This window comes from Dipodomys ordii, unplaced genomic scaffold, assembly GCF_000151885.1.
Source record: "Dipodomys ordii isolate 6190 unplaced genomic scaffold, Dord_2.0 Scaffold124, whole genome shotgun sequence".
NCBI lineage: Eukaryota > Metazoa > Chordata > Mammalia > Rodentia > Heteromyidae > Dipodomys > Dipodomys ordii.
This window is the reverse complement of record NW_012267340.1, coordinates 1,554,285-1,567,559: the sequence shown is the minus strand read 5'-3', so window position 1 is coordinate 1,567,559 and position 13,275 is coordinate 1,554,285. Positions and strand designations below refer to the sequence as shown.

Genomic DNA, 13,275 nt, shown 5'->3' with positions numbered 1-13,275 from the left:
AAAGGAAGGAAGGAAGGAAAGAAGGGAAAGGAAGGAAGGAAGGAAGGGAAAGGAAGGAAGGAAGGAAGGAAGGAAGGAAGGGAGGGAGGGAGGAAGGGAAAGGAAGGAAGGAAGGAAGGAAGGAAGGAAGGAAAGGAAAGGAAAGGAAAGGAAATACACTGGGCAATGGAGTCCAAGCCGGTTTTTCAGTCTTATCAGGAGTTATCAAGAGGAACGAAAATTCCATGGAGAAAAATGGCGTGGGAAGGTTAGGGAATATGACATACAATAAACAATTCTATTCCTTTCCCTGCTCCCCGCCTATTGATTTATTTTGTGGCGACTCCGTACTCTGTCCTGAGCCTTGGGGTGCTTGATAAGATACTTTATATTCAGACCCCAACCGTTTTATATTAACTTTTTTGGGGGGGAGAAACTGAGGGGGGGAGAAGGGAAGCATCTTCCTCCTGTGTCCACAGGTGCCTTCCTCCAAACACGTTCGCTTTGTGTTTCTCCTGTCACCCTGCGAGCGTGGAGTGGGCCTCCCTGCTTGCTACCGAATGAGAACCTGTCCTGGTTTTGTCACCCAGACAGACAGTCGCTGGACTTGTCCCCTAGGGAGACTGCCCAGCCGCTTGCCCAGCCAGGCCAGAGCTCTTGAGCTGCGAACGTCCAACGCTAGCCTATACCTCAGTTCCCAATGGCATGGTGGCCCCATCGGTGGCTCTCCCTGGGGGGGGGGGGAAGGGTCCTGTGGCACTACCACAGCCCCTCCCCCCCACTCTCTGGCTCCCCTTGACTCCCCGTAAATCAGGAGGCTGTGAGAGGGGGGTGCCTTGGCAGGGCTCATCCTGTACCTGGCTCTAACCCCCCAGAACCCTGTCCCCAGGCTCCTACAGTTAGACACCCGCTGACCCCAAAGGTCGCCGGTGAGTGCCATCTCTGTCACCTTCGTGGGCGCTGCCCCATTCAGGATTGGGTGGACGGCCAGCTGCGTGGGCCGCAGATCAAAATGAGGCGGTCGGTCCAGGCCCTCCCTGGCCTTCAGAGGCCCGGCCTGCCCTTCTACCCTGCCTAGAACCTTCCCCACCACCACCACCACCACCACCACCACTGACCCCTGCGTCCCCAGCGCCTCCCGGAGCCAGGCGGGCCTGGGAAGCAGGGGGGGCGACTGGGCGGAGCGGGGACCTGGGAGTGGTAACCAGGGTTAAATCAGTGCCCGCAGCAGCCTTTGTCTTTTCTGGAATGTTTCGGGACTGCATATGCTTTTGTCTTGCAAACAGCAAGCGGGGTCCCCAGGAGTCCCGACCGTGCTTGGGCTGGAGAGTGTGGTTTCCCCAGACAACTGAGGCCAGGCAGGCGGGCAGGCAGGCCGGCGGGCGGGCAGGCAGGCAGGCAGGCAGGCAGGCGGGCAGGCGGCCGGGGCGGGGCGGGGCGCACCCCCTCCCCGCTGGCCACGGCTCAGCCTGGACGCCTGCGAAGGACACGACCCCCCCTCTTTTTCCTGAAGGTACAAGCAGGGAGGAAGATGATGCATCTGAGGAGGAATGGGCCGTGAAGGAGGAGAACCCCATAAAAATCAGATGGTGGGGGATGGAGCCGGGTAGATCCTGTGATGTGTCAGCTGGGGGACACCAGGCCCAGCCACAGAGTAAACAATCTAAGGGCCGAGGACTGTGCAAAAACAAACTTTTCCCTCCTCTAGGTGTCAAGCGTTCTGTGTTTTCTTTCTTCCCAAAACAGTTTTAAAAGGCAAAAGACAGGGGAAGAAAAAAATTAATAATCATAATCATAATAATATTAAAAAAAACCCTCCAGGATCCTTGCCACCCAAGAAATGATAAATAGCTTGGCGTGGCGGTTCCCGGTTCCCGGAGGGCACGCTGGCCAATCCATAATCATTTATTCTTGGTGATGGGCCGCTCTCACCCTCGAATCTGCAAAGCTTCTGTTTGAAGGTGTAAATACCCGCCCCCCCTTCCTTGCAGTAAACCTTCCTGCGTCAGCAGTGATTGATCTCGTGTACAATTCGTCCCAGAGTGCTATTTTACAGGGGGCAACGCTAGCTTTTGGAGATTAAGTGAGGCGTCTGTTACATATTAATGAAGCCGAGAGATATAGTAACGTTGTGGTAATTTAGTTATTTGTGTCTATAGCTGTCGTTGTCATTTTCTTTTAGACCCCTGTGGTTGCTACCCATCGAATTAAAAAGTGGTCCTTAGAATTATTTTTTTCCCCTACTGGCAACTAAACGCCACTTAATGTGGAGGGAGGAAAAAAAAACCACAAACAAAACAAATGTTGACTTCTCTCTCTCTCTCTTTTTCTCGAAGTGCAAGCGTGCTCTTGGCGTGACATCAAAGTGTCTTCCAGCGTGTGTGTGTTCGTGGCTTCTGTTAGTTTTCTTACACAGAGCCGCCTGCCCTTCCTAATGAAGAAGGCGGGTAGGAGGAGAAGCCCGGCCCCAACTCCTGGGAATTCACTTGGGGCTAGAGAGCATGAGGATTAAAGTGGAAACTCAGAGAAAACTCAACTGTTTGAAAAGCCAAACAGAAATCAGTGTGTATGTGAGTGTGTGTGTGAGTGTGTGTGTGAGTGTGGGGGGGGAGGTGATGGGGTAGGGTGGGCTGGTCATTAATAATCCCCACCAGATGAGAGCTCCTGCCTTTGTGTCCCCCCAAAGAGACTTTCCCTGGACTCCTGTCCCCAAGGAAAGCCACGGTGGCTTGCCGGCTGGGACAGTCTCCTCAGTGGTCCTGCAGGCTTTTCGGGGGTGGGGTGGAGTGGGCGCTCTTCCGGGGACGCAGAGACGTCTGTGGGCCTGGGGGTTCCGTTCCTGGAGTGGGGGGGAGGCTCCTCCGTGGAGGATTTAGGCGTGGGGCAGGTGGGACCGGACAGGAGCCTGGGGGAAGACATGTGGGCCCCTCAGCACACTCCCTGCGGTCTGAGAAACGCAGGCTGGCACCCTGGCTGTCCTGAGCCGGGAGGGACTTCATCGCTGTCCACCGCTGGCCCCAGAGTGTTCTGAGAGAGAGAGAGAGAGACAGACAGACAGACAGACAGACAGAGAAAGAGAGAAGGAGAGGCAGGGAGGGAGAGAGAGACAGAGAGGGGGGGAGAAGAAGGGAGAGAGAGAGAGAGAGAGGAGAACCAGCAATCATGCAGCAGCAGCAGCAAGAGCCCGAGCACGGAAGCCTCCCGTGGGCTGGGGCGCGCCCCTTTTGTTTTGGGGGGGCGATTTATGTTCTTTATAAAAATGTGGTTTGGAAGGGAAAAATAGAAAGGGGCTTGAAGACGTTGTTACAATGAAAAAAAAAGGGGGACAAATTAGAAGACATTTTCGGTGATCAAAGGCGGAGGAAGAGCGCACGGGTGTTCACAAAGCTTGACTTATTCACTCCATCCCCAGCGAGCCCGCCAACAAGCGTATCCCCCCGACAAGGGGCTCCATTCAGACTGCAGGTGCGAAGTAGGCCCGAGCACCAGGCCACATTATGTCAAGGTTGTTGGAGATTAGTGTTAGGCCTTAATAACTAAAGCGCTTGATTTACATTGGAAAAAAAAGCCCCCTCAGCCGTGAAAACAAAATCGTTGAGCGCATGATCGGTGGGTGCGAGACCGACTGATATCCTAATACTTCCATTGTTCTCTGTTAGGCCGGGCCCAGGGCAAGGCCTGGATGGGCCACGGGGGCCGCCGTGGATCCCAGGTCCCCAGTCCTACCCCCACGGTGGTGGGGGGCAGGGCTGGGAGAGGAGGTGGTGGGCACTGGCCCCCCCAGGCAGAGCCGGGCATCTACACAGGGTCAGGATTCACAATACTGGGACCACCCCAGGTTTTCAGTGGGAGAGTTTGGGGGAGCTGGTCTCCCAGATGCGGGTCCCTGGGGGGAGACAGGAATGGGAGAACTGGGGAAAACTTGAAAACTTCCCACAGCCTGCTGCAGGAGGCTGCCTCCAGGAATGCTGCACAGTGCCCAGGCCTGACCACTCTCCCTCCCTCCCTCCCTCCCTCCCTCCTTCCCTCCCTCCCTTTTGTGTCTTTGGTAGGGGCCTTACTGGACCTTGAACTCAGGGCCTGGGCACTCTCCTTTAACTTTCTTACTCCAGGCCGACGCTCTACCACTTGAGCCACACCTCCATTTCTGGCATTTCTCCGATTAATTTGTGACTGTCTCTCGGGGCTTTCCCTGCTCAGGCTGGCTTTGAATCCGTGATCCTCACATCTCAGCCCCCTGAACTGCTAGGATTCCAGGCACCAGCCACCTCCCGCCAGGCTAAGAAAGAGGCCACTTGGTTTCTGTTCTTCAGGGATGGCGGCAACCACCTGGGCCACTGATCTGTATGTATGTGTGTGTGTGTGTGCACGCGCGTGCACACGTGCGTGCATTTGGGGGACAGGCGTAGGCAAGATTCAAGGCAGATTCGGCCCCCCATCCATTCCTCGGGTTGCCCACATGTACCCCTCCCCTGTCTCTCCCCCCTTACCTCAGGGAAAAAGGAACAGGAGCGGGGAGCATGCGGTCCAGGCTGGGTTTGTATCCATTCTAAAAGCAGTATCTTTTGTGGAAGTCAAGCTACTTAAGGCAATTTCCATAAGATCTGTACTGGGAGAAAGGTTCTGTGCGGCAGACAAGGTGAGAAGGGCCGGGGACCATTGTCTAGCTGTGAAAAGGTCGTAAGTCAGCGCCTCTATGGCTGACCTATCAGGAAGGTATAAAGAAAGGCTTTATTCACGCAGTGGCTGAATGTTCTCAGCTCTCACAAAAGTGTTTTTATGATTGCATTTTCTTACCTCTCTCCTTAATTAAAAAGCTGAGCCATAGAATAACACCTGCGCTGTGTCCTGACAGTGCCCGCACACTAATTCCAGAGCCTTTACAGCCAGCAATTATAACATAAAATCAGAGATTGAATAAAACAGAAGGATTTTGGTCCCAAAGCCCCGCTAATCCCTTTTTAAAAGAGTCTGCTGAAATAATTCAGAACAGTTTCCGAGACTTGGATTACCACTCTTTTTTTTTAACTTTTTTTTTTTTACAATGAAATGATATTTCCTGCTTAAAGGAGACTGCTTTTCTATAGCACTTTTTTTGTTACTCTTTTTTTTTTTTAAAGGAAGTTGTCAGGTTTTCAGGACAATAGAAACCATTTCACTGCAGGTCGGTGTTCACCAAACCCAAGGGCAGAAGGTGGAAAGGAAGTAAAGTTTCTGATCTGCAGGAAACCGTTACATTTTCCCAGGTGAACAGGGCCTCGGCCTAAGGATTGATGGTGTGCGGGAAGCAGTAATTCGTTTTGTTGGTTTTTTTGTGTGTGGGTTTTTTTTTTCCTTTTTGGTTTGGTTTTGCTTTGTTTGATTTGGTTAGAGACATGAATAAGAAAACCTTTATCTTTGTGAGGACAGACATACTTTTCGTGGTTTAGGAATGGACCTCGTTCAGAGAAAACGTTCTTTTACCAAATGCTGCTATTTAGAGATCTAGAGATAGAGACAGAGATCCTTTAATTAATGACTATCTTGATGAGTGAAATGCCAGAGTAAAAACCAAGGAACAACTTGCAAAGACTCACTCCCCTCCCCCCCAAAATGGATCTTGAGTTGTCTACGTCTTCCCCTGGCTGGTGCCAGTCTCCTGAGAGCCTGCTTGAGGCTGGGTGCAGCCAGCCGGCGCTCCCCGCTTCCTTTGGTGATGGGGTGCTCCTGTGTGGTAGTTCCCCGTCCCCAGTTCGGCGTTTTGCCTTCTGCTGACATTTCCCAAGGCTGTCTGTCCCAGCCATTGTCCACCTCTTTTAGAATTCATGAATATTCCGACTCTGCGTGTGGGTTGATGCACAGCACTGCTGCTAAATCCAAATGGAAGCCCGCTTCCAGTACTTTCATCTGCAGTCTGAGCATTGTTTCCTCCTCCTCCTCCTCCTCCTCCTCCTCCTCCTCCTCCTCCTCCTCCTCCTCCTCTTCTCTACAATTTGCTTTGGATATGGGCAAAACCACTCACCCATTCAGGGACAAAACCTTTCTCTCTCTCTCTCTCTCTCACACACACACACACACACACACACACACACACGGGGACTCATAATAAGCCACAGAAAGTTCAGATACAAATAAACCAACAGCTGGGCAGGCTGAAGCGATGACATTTTCTACAAAGCCTCGAGTAGGTGGCTCAGGGGTAGAGCGCTCGCCTCGCATGCATGAAGCCCTGGGTTCGATTCCTCAGCACCACAGACACAGAAAAAGCCAGAAGTGGTGTTGTGGCTCAAGTGGTTGCTCACCTTGAGCCAAAGAAGCTCAGGGTCAGCGCCCAGGCCTGAGTTCAAGCGCCTCGGGCCTGGGCACGAAGGCTGGACAGCAGCGCATTGTGGTTCAGCCAGGAAGTGTGAAAGCCACAAGTCATGCTCATCTTCAGAACATACTCACGCCCAGGAAGGATGGCGTGGTTTTTCTGGAACCATGGAGGCCCGTGGGGGGGGGGGGTAAGAGGGAGCCTTGCCCTGCCCAGCCAGAAGCTCTGACTGGAAAACCCCAAACCACCACAGGAATGAGTGACTGACACACAGGATTGTTCCACAGCCCAGCCGTGCGAGGGGGTGGGCTTCTCCGGGACACAGAGCAGGTGGGGGGAGTCGCTTGCTGGGGGTCGTGGGGTGGGGTGGGGGCAAGGCCGCTTCCTGGCTGGAAGTTCTTTCCACCAGCCTCCAGCTTGGCTTTTTACCTTCTAATTTGGAAAGAACCAGAAAAGGGTCACTGGGGTGGGGGTTGGGGGGCTACCACCAGCAGGCCGCTGTCCCCAAGCTTCCTTGGGTACTGCGGGGGTGGGGGGGTGGACCGGTGTCCTGAGCTCCCCTGTGGTTTCCTGCCTCCATGCTGGGGTGGGGGGGTCTCTTCTCCATCTCCCTGGGGGGGGGAGGCTGCAGATCCTGAGCCCCACCTGCCAGGTGTCTGTGTCCCCAAATCCACCAGGTTTGGGGAACACACTGCCCCAGGGTTGAACCAATTGCTGTGGCCAGGCCCGAGGCTGTGAGCTACAGCTGTCTCCAGGCCCGGATCCACCCTGGAGGGCTGCTGATTCCAGCCCCAGGCCCACAGGAGAGGACACACACAGCCAACCCCTCTGGAGGGAGGACCCACGTGTCCAGGACCCGGCCTGGGCAGGGTGGCCTGTCAGCCCGGATGGGGCACCTTTGGGAACCGGGGTTCCCGGCCCTGTGGATCCCGAGCCTCAGCGCCTGCCAGGTCCCCGGAGCCTCGGAGCTCCACCTAAGCCGGGCTTGGAGCCTGCTTGCTCTGGTCTGGCTCTGAGCTCGGTTCCCTTCCACCAGCAACTGGGCTGTTGTCTGGGAATTCAGAAGCTGTCTGAGGCCTTTACCTCCCTTCCCTTCTGTGATTCGAAGGCTCGGGGCGGAATTTACACTGACATCGAATCTCTGGCCACCATTTTGGGGTTCCTCTCTTCTTCTGGGAAGGCAAGACCCCAGGATGTTTCTGTTAAAAGGTGTAGGGAGCTAGAGAGGAAGGGGGGCCTAAACTCCTTCTGGAGGATGAGCAGTAACAGGACACCCAGATTCCAAGAAGAAAACATCACATCGTTTATTTCCAGAAGAAATGGCAAAGGGAGCTCCCTGTACACAAAAGACTTGGGAGAGAAAGAGGACTTCGGGTTAATTTCATTTACATCTTTCCAAGATGGTGCCTTGGCTTTCCATTTCGTGTTTCATTTCACAATCACAGTCAAATACAAAACAGTGTGTGTGTGTGTGTGTGTGTGTGTGTGTGTGTTCCTGCCAAGTTCGCTCATAATTTAACTGATTCTAAGGGTTCAGATGATCATTCACAAACAGGGTGGGTAGGGAAGTTTCCAGATAATCAGAGGAAGGTCTGACTCAGGCTTCATACGTGTGAGTGTGCATGTGTGCGCGTGCACGTGTGTGAATTCTGATTACAAGATGCTTTTGCCTCTTGGTAGAAGTCACATTCACTGCCATCGCAGGTTTTCCCATAAATTAGTGACATAAACCAACATATGGAGACCTCCAGAAAACAAATAAAATCAATATAAGAGACAACATTTTGCGGCAACTATAATAACAGCATGAGTTTACAGCTTGGGGAAAGTTCTTTACAAACCGTTTAGACAGCACAGGGAGAGGGGGAGGGACAGAGGGGAGGGACGGGGTACCGGCACAGCCTTGTTGATTTAAAACACCCCCAAAACCACCAAGGCAGGGGGAGGGGCAGGGCACCTGGGGGGGGAGGGAGGGCTCTCTCCCCCTGAAGCCACTGTCCTTCTAGGTGTAAGGGCAGAAAGCCCTAGCTGGTAGTGAGCTGCTCGTGGTGGACACACAATAGATCTATTCTTAGCAGAGGTACCTTTGAAGGAGGGAAAGACTTTAAAAAAAAATGGCTAAGCCAGACCACCTTGGGTTCCAAGCATTCTAGGCAGCAGTAGTGAGCATCCCAGACTTTCCGGAGCTCAAGTGTTGGAGGGGGAGGGAGTCTCAACAGAACAGGGAGCAGCAGATCCCAGGCTAGGGACACAGGGTCTGCACCCCAATTGCACCTCCCTCCATTCTTCCCACCCCCTTCCCTCATCCTCACCTCCTCCCTCCAAAATCTCCCCAACACCTGCACACTGAGGCAGGCTCGGACACCCCCCCCCCCGCAACAAGAGACTTTACAGAGCTTTTTGTCTCCCTTCATCACCTACCCCCCCAAACCTGGCCCCAAAGACTTTTCCCCCAAGTTATCGGTGGGTGTTGTGTGTGGATATATTTTCTCTTAAGTTTGATTTTTATCTCTTTAGAAACGGTCTGAGACTAGCGGGGGCTGAGGGACTTTGACAGAGAGGAGAACAAATCGCTGACAAAGAACCTTTTACGTTTCACCGACGTTGTTAGGACAACAGGCCGGAATGTCTCAGATAATAACGCCCACTTCAAAGATTCCTCAGCTCAATGGAGAGCGTCCATCCTTTTTATCCAGCCACAAGGGCTGGCACTAAAGACAACTCCACTGTTTGGTTTTTTTTTTGCCACCGTGTTTATTTTTCCCCTATTCACTGGGGCACTTGTATAAAATAAACAACAAGACAATTAAGAGAACGTGGAGCTCTAACTTTCCTGCCATCTTCTCCCATCTCCTTGGCCTTGGCTTTTCGAGTGTGTGCCGGGCGGCGCAGGCCCTAGGATTTTCACTCACTTTTTTCCCCCCTGGAGAGGAAAAGCATTTGGGGGGGCGGCCGGAGAGACTTTCTGAGTTGGACAGACCAAGGGACAACAGAGCTGGGAGGCACCTTGAAAATATCCCCAGGACACGGCCTGAGCAACTCAGTCTCCTCCTCCTCATCCCAGGGAGAGATTCGCGCCCCCCCCCAGCAAATCCTACACCACCCCAAAGCCTGTGAGGGGAGCCCTAAAAGTCATTGGTCCTGGCCCTGGAGGGGGTAGAGGGGGGTGCAGCCGGGCCGTGGGTTCTTCAGCTGCCGGGCAGGAAGTCTGCGCTGGGGAGCCCGGTGACAGTATGAAATGGCGTGAAAGCAAAGGTCAGGCAAATGTATCTTAATAGAGTGTCCGCGGCCGAGTGTGTCCCCTTTGAAGCGGCCTCCATCTCCATGGTGAGCACCGTCCAGCTCACACTTTCAACCCTCCAAACCCAGCTCTTTGAACAACCCGAGCTGGAGGAGACCTTTCTCCTTTCCTCCCCCCCCTTACGAACCATTTCCTTGCCTTTAGAAACTCAAGTCATCAAACCCCACCGCGGCCCCCAGATCACCGCAGAGACAAAGAGGGGCGGGGGGGGGGGGGATCCGTGGCCCCTTTTCTCCCCCTGCGGTGGTGGTTGTAGTTTGGTGGGGTTTTTTTCTCCCCTTTTTCTCTTTCTTTCTTTATCCATTTTTTTTTATTATGATGGGGAACAAGTGCCCATTCGTATGGGTTTTGTTTACCGGAAATGAAAGGAAAATGATTTAGTCCGCGTCGAACAAAAAAAAATACATATACTTGTATACACAAGGAAACCAAAAAAAGGCCCGTTAGACGTAAATATTATGTTCTTAATGAAAAGCCTGGACAGGCTCCAAGCGCTCGGCCTTTCAGGATTTCGGTGCGAGCCGGCCATTGTCATAGAGACTTTAACTTACCATGAAGATGCGCCTTGGCCAGGAAACTGAGCATTGTGTGCCGGGGCCTTTGAAGCTACAAAGGGCGGGTACCTTGCGCCCAGGGCGGGGGACATCTGTAACAAGCGAATGAAAAATTAAAAGCGATTAGGGAGAGAGTAAACATTTTTATTTCATTGTGGTATTGGGGGACTGGGGTGGAAGACAGAAAGGGGTCCCTGCCGGGGACGGGAAGAGGGAGAAAGGATTTCTGTTTGGAACACTTTAAAAAAAGAAAAAAGGTAGAAGAAGAAACAAGTTCCAAAGATACCCAGTCACCTGGGCCACGGGACTTTGCCATGAGAACAATCTGCCAGCCTGCAGCCTGGTGGTGGTCTTTGGACCCTTGTTGGAGTGTGTGTGTGTGTGTGTGAGTGTGTGTGTGTGTGTGTGTGAGTGTGTGTGTGAGTGAGTGTGGTGGGGGAGGCCATTGGTTCCCAAGGGAAGTATTTGGAAGTAATGGTAAACAGCCCCGCTGCAGTTAGTGTATTGTTGCTTGTGTTCATTTGTTTTCCATCCTCAGGCTTGAACTCACGGCCTGCCTGGGGATTTGTGCTCTACCACTTGAGCCACAGTGCCACTTTTCAGTTTTCTGGTGGTTCATTGGATGTAAAAGAGTCTCACTGACTTTCCTGCCCAGGTTGGCTTTGAACTGTGATCCTCAGATCTCAGCCTCCTGAGTAGCTAGGATGACAGGCGTGAGCCACCAGGGCCAGCGTTTGGGTGCTGGGCTTAGGGTGTTTCTTATCTGATGGAAGTTTCAGGAAACTGAAGAGCAGGGCTGAGAATTACCTGGTGGATTTTGAAGAGAAGACAGTGTTTCATTGTGGCTGGGCCAGGCCTTCTTTGTCAATCAATCAATCTATCTATCCATCCATCCACCCATCCATCTATCCGTGCATCCGTCCTTCTATCTATCCATCCGTGCATCCACCCATTTGCTCAGTTCCCATATATGTCGCAGATAACATGTCATAGATACAGAACATCTCTGTCTATAGATAAATACGTTTTGAAGTGCCGGGCTTTTGTTTCCAGGCTTCTGCTCCTTTTTGCAAGTGCTCCACTACTCAGCCAGGCCCTCAGCCTGGGCTCTGTCCAGGAGGAGATACTACTCCCCCAAACCTATACTGACTCCCATATTCTTTTTTGTTGGTCCGGTTGTGGGGCCTGAACTCTGGGCCTGGGCGCTGTCCCTCAGCTCTTCAGCTCAAGGCTAGCGCTCTACCACTTGAGCTACAGCGCCACTTCTGGCTTTTTGCTTTTTTCCTATGTGGTGCTGAGGAATCGAACCCAGGGCATCAGGCATGCTCTACCACTGAGCCACCTTCCCAGCCCCTGACTCCCACATTCTTAGGGGCTTCCCTCCCCCCATTTCCTTCCATCTATTTCCTCCTTCACCCTCAGCTGGGATTGAGGAGCAGCCCTGTCCTCTCTGCAGCCACCAGCGAAGGTGCACCATCTCCCCGCTTCACCCTCTTTGAGACAGCTCTAGAGGCCTTCTTCTCCCCCATCTGTTTGGTGGTGTTTTGGTTTGGGGGGGGAGGAGGAGCTTTGGATAGATTCAATGTAGACCCACTGAGTGCCCGCCCGTCTTTACAGTACTCATCATTATGATTCATTTCTCCAATCCTCTGCCTTCTATAAAAGCAGAGACACTGATTCCCATGCGGTACCGTTCACTCACCCAGGTCACCTAAGTCAGGGCCCTGGAACACACACAGGGCTCCACACAGTGACATCATCAGTCAGCACCAATCCCAACCCAAGCTCCCAGAGGTGGGGGGAGGAGGGGGGGGAGGGACTGTCCCCCTCCCCCACCACACACACTAGTACTTGTTGAGTCTTGAGGCTTCCCTTCCACTCTTTCTTGTTTCCCCTGGGTTTTGACTCACGTCAGGTGTACAACGTCTGCTGGTGACCAGCTAGAGGGGTGGATGGACATCTCAGGGTAGGAGCTACGCGCCCCTCCCCCCATGTGTGCCCCGCACCCCAGGGAAGAGATGACGCCCCCCCCCATGTACTTTCAGAGGTAGTTGGAAAACTTAGGGGAAACTTAGGACTTTTTTAAGTTAGCAGGAAGAGGGAAGGACAGGTGGGCACAGAGGAAAGAAGGAGGGAGTCTGCGTGTCTCTCCTAGGCCTGAACTCCTGCAGGAACTTCTGGAAGGATGGAAGAGGAGAGAAGGCGGGGACCTGGAGAGGCTCTGGGGCTGACCTCTCCAAAAACAACACCTGTCATCCTAGCCACCGCGGAGGCTGAGAGCTGAGGCTCATGGTTCAAAGCCAGCCATGGGTAGGAAAGTTGGGGAGACTCTTATCTCCCATGAACCACCAGAAAAACCAGAAGTGGTGCGGTGGCTCAAGAGGTAGAGCGCTCACCTTGTGCAAAGACAGTGAAGAACAGCGCCCAGACCCTGAGTTCAAGCCTCAGGACCAGCAAGAGGGAGACAGAGAGAGGGAAGGAAGGAGGGAGGGAGGAAGGAGGGAGGGAGGGGGGAAGGAAGGACTTTGCATGTTGCAAGACCACGCGGATGTGGGTCCTCATTTTGTCTGTCTGCGGTCCTGCTTGCTTGGGGACCTGCAGAATCCCTCCTTCCTTCCTTCCCGCCGCTGCAGGCCTCCGCGCCCGGGGCTGCCGCACCCGGCACACCTCGGTCTTCTAGGCAGCCTGGCCTACACTGCCTGGGCAGCGCCAGGCCTGGGCGCGGGGTGCTGGGAAGGTCGGGGGCCCAGTCCCCCCTCCCCGCGCGCACACACACGTACCATTCGCTGGGGTCGGGGCCCCGCAAGGCCCTGGCGGCGGCGGGGTCGGCGGCGGGGTCGGAGGAGCAGGAGGAGGAGCAGGAGCAGGAGCAGGAGGAGGGCGGCGGGCGGGCGGCCGGGGCGGCGGGGTCGCGGCCGTGCACCTTCATGTGCTTGCGCAGCGAGCTGGGGTGCGTGTAGGACTTGTCGCAGCCCCGCACCTTGCACAGGTACGGCTTGTCGCTCGTGTGCACGTGCGAGTGCTTCTTGCGGTCGCTGCTGTTGGCGAAGCGCCGCTCGCAGCCCTCGAACTCGCAGCGGAAGGGCTTCTCGCCTGGGGGGCAGGGGGGAGGGGAGAGGAGGGGGAACAAGGCAGAGACATCAGTGTGC

At 54.0% G+C, this 13,275-nt stretch overlaps 1 protein-coding gene across 1 annotated transcript in view; it reads right to left on the bottom strand.

Moving 5' to 3' along the window:
- Zic4 (Zic family member 4) overlaps window positions 1-13,275 on the bottom strand; it is a 120,900-nt gene that overhangs the window by 86,818 nt on the left and 20,807 nt on the right. Inside the window, exons 2-3 of the mRNA XM_013029876.1 lie at window positions 13,016-13,219; window positions 877-1,170 (exon numbers count right to left, since the gene is read on the bottom strand). Coding sequence (XP_012885330.1) covers window positions 877-1,170; window positions 13,016-13,219 — 498 coding nt within the window. The remainder of the gene's footprint in view (window positions 1-876; window positions 1,171-13,015; window positions 13,220-13,275) is intronic.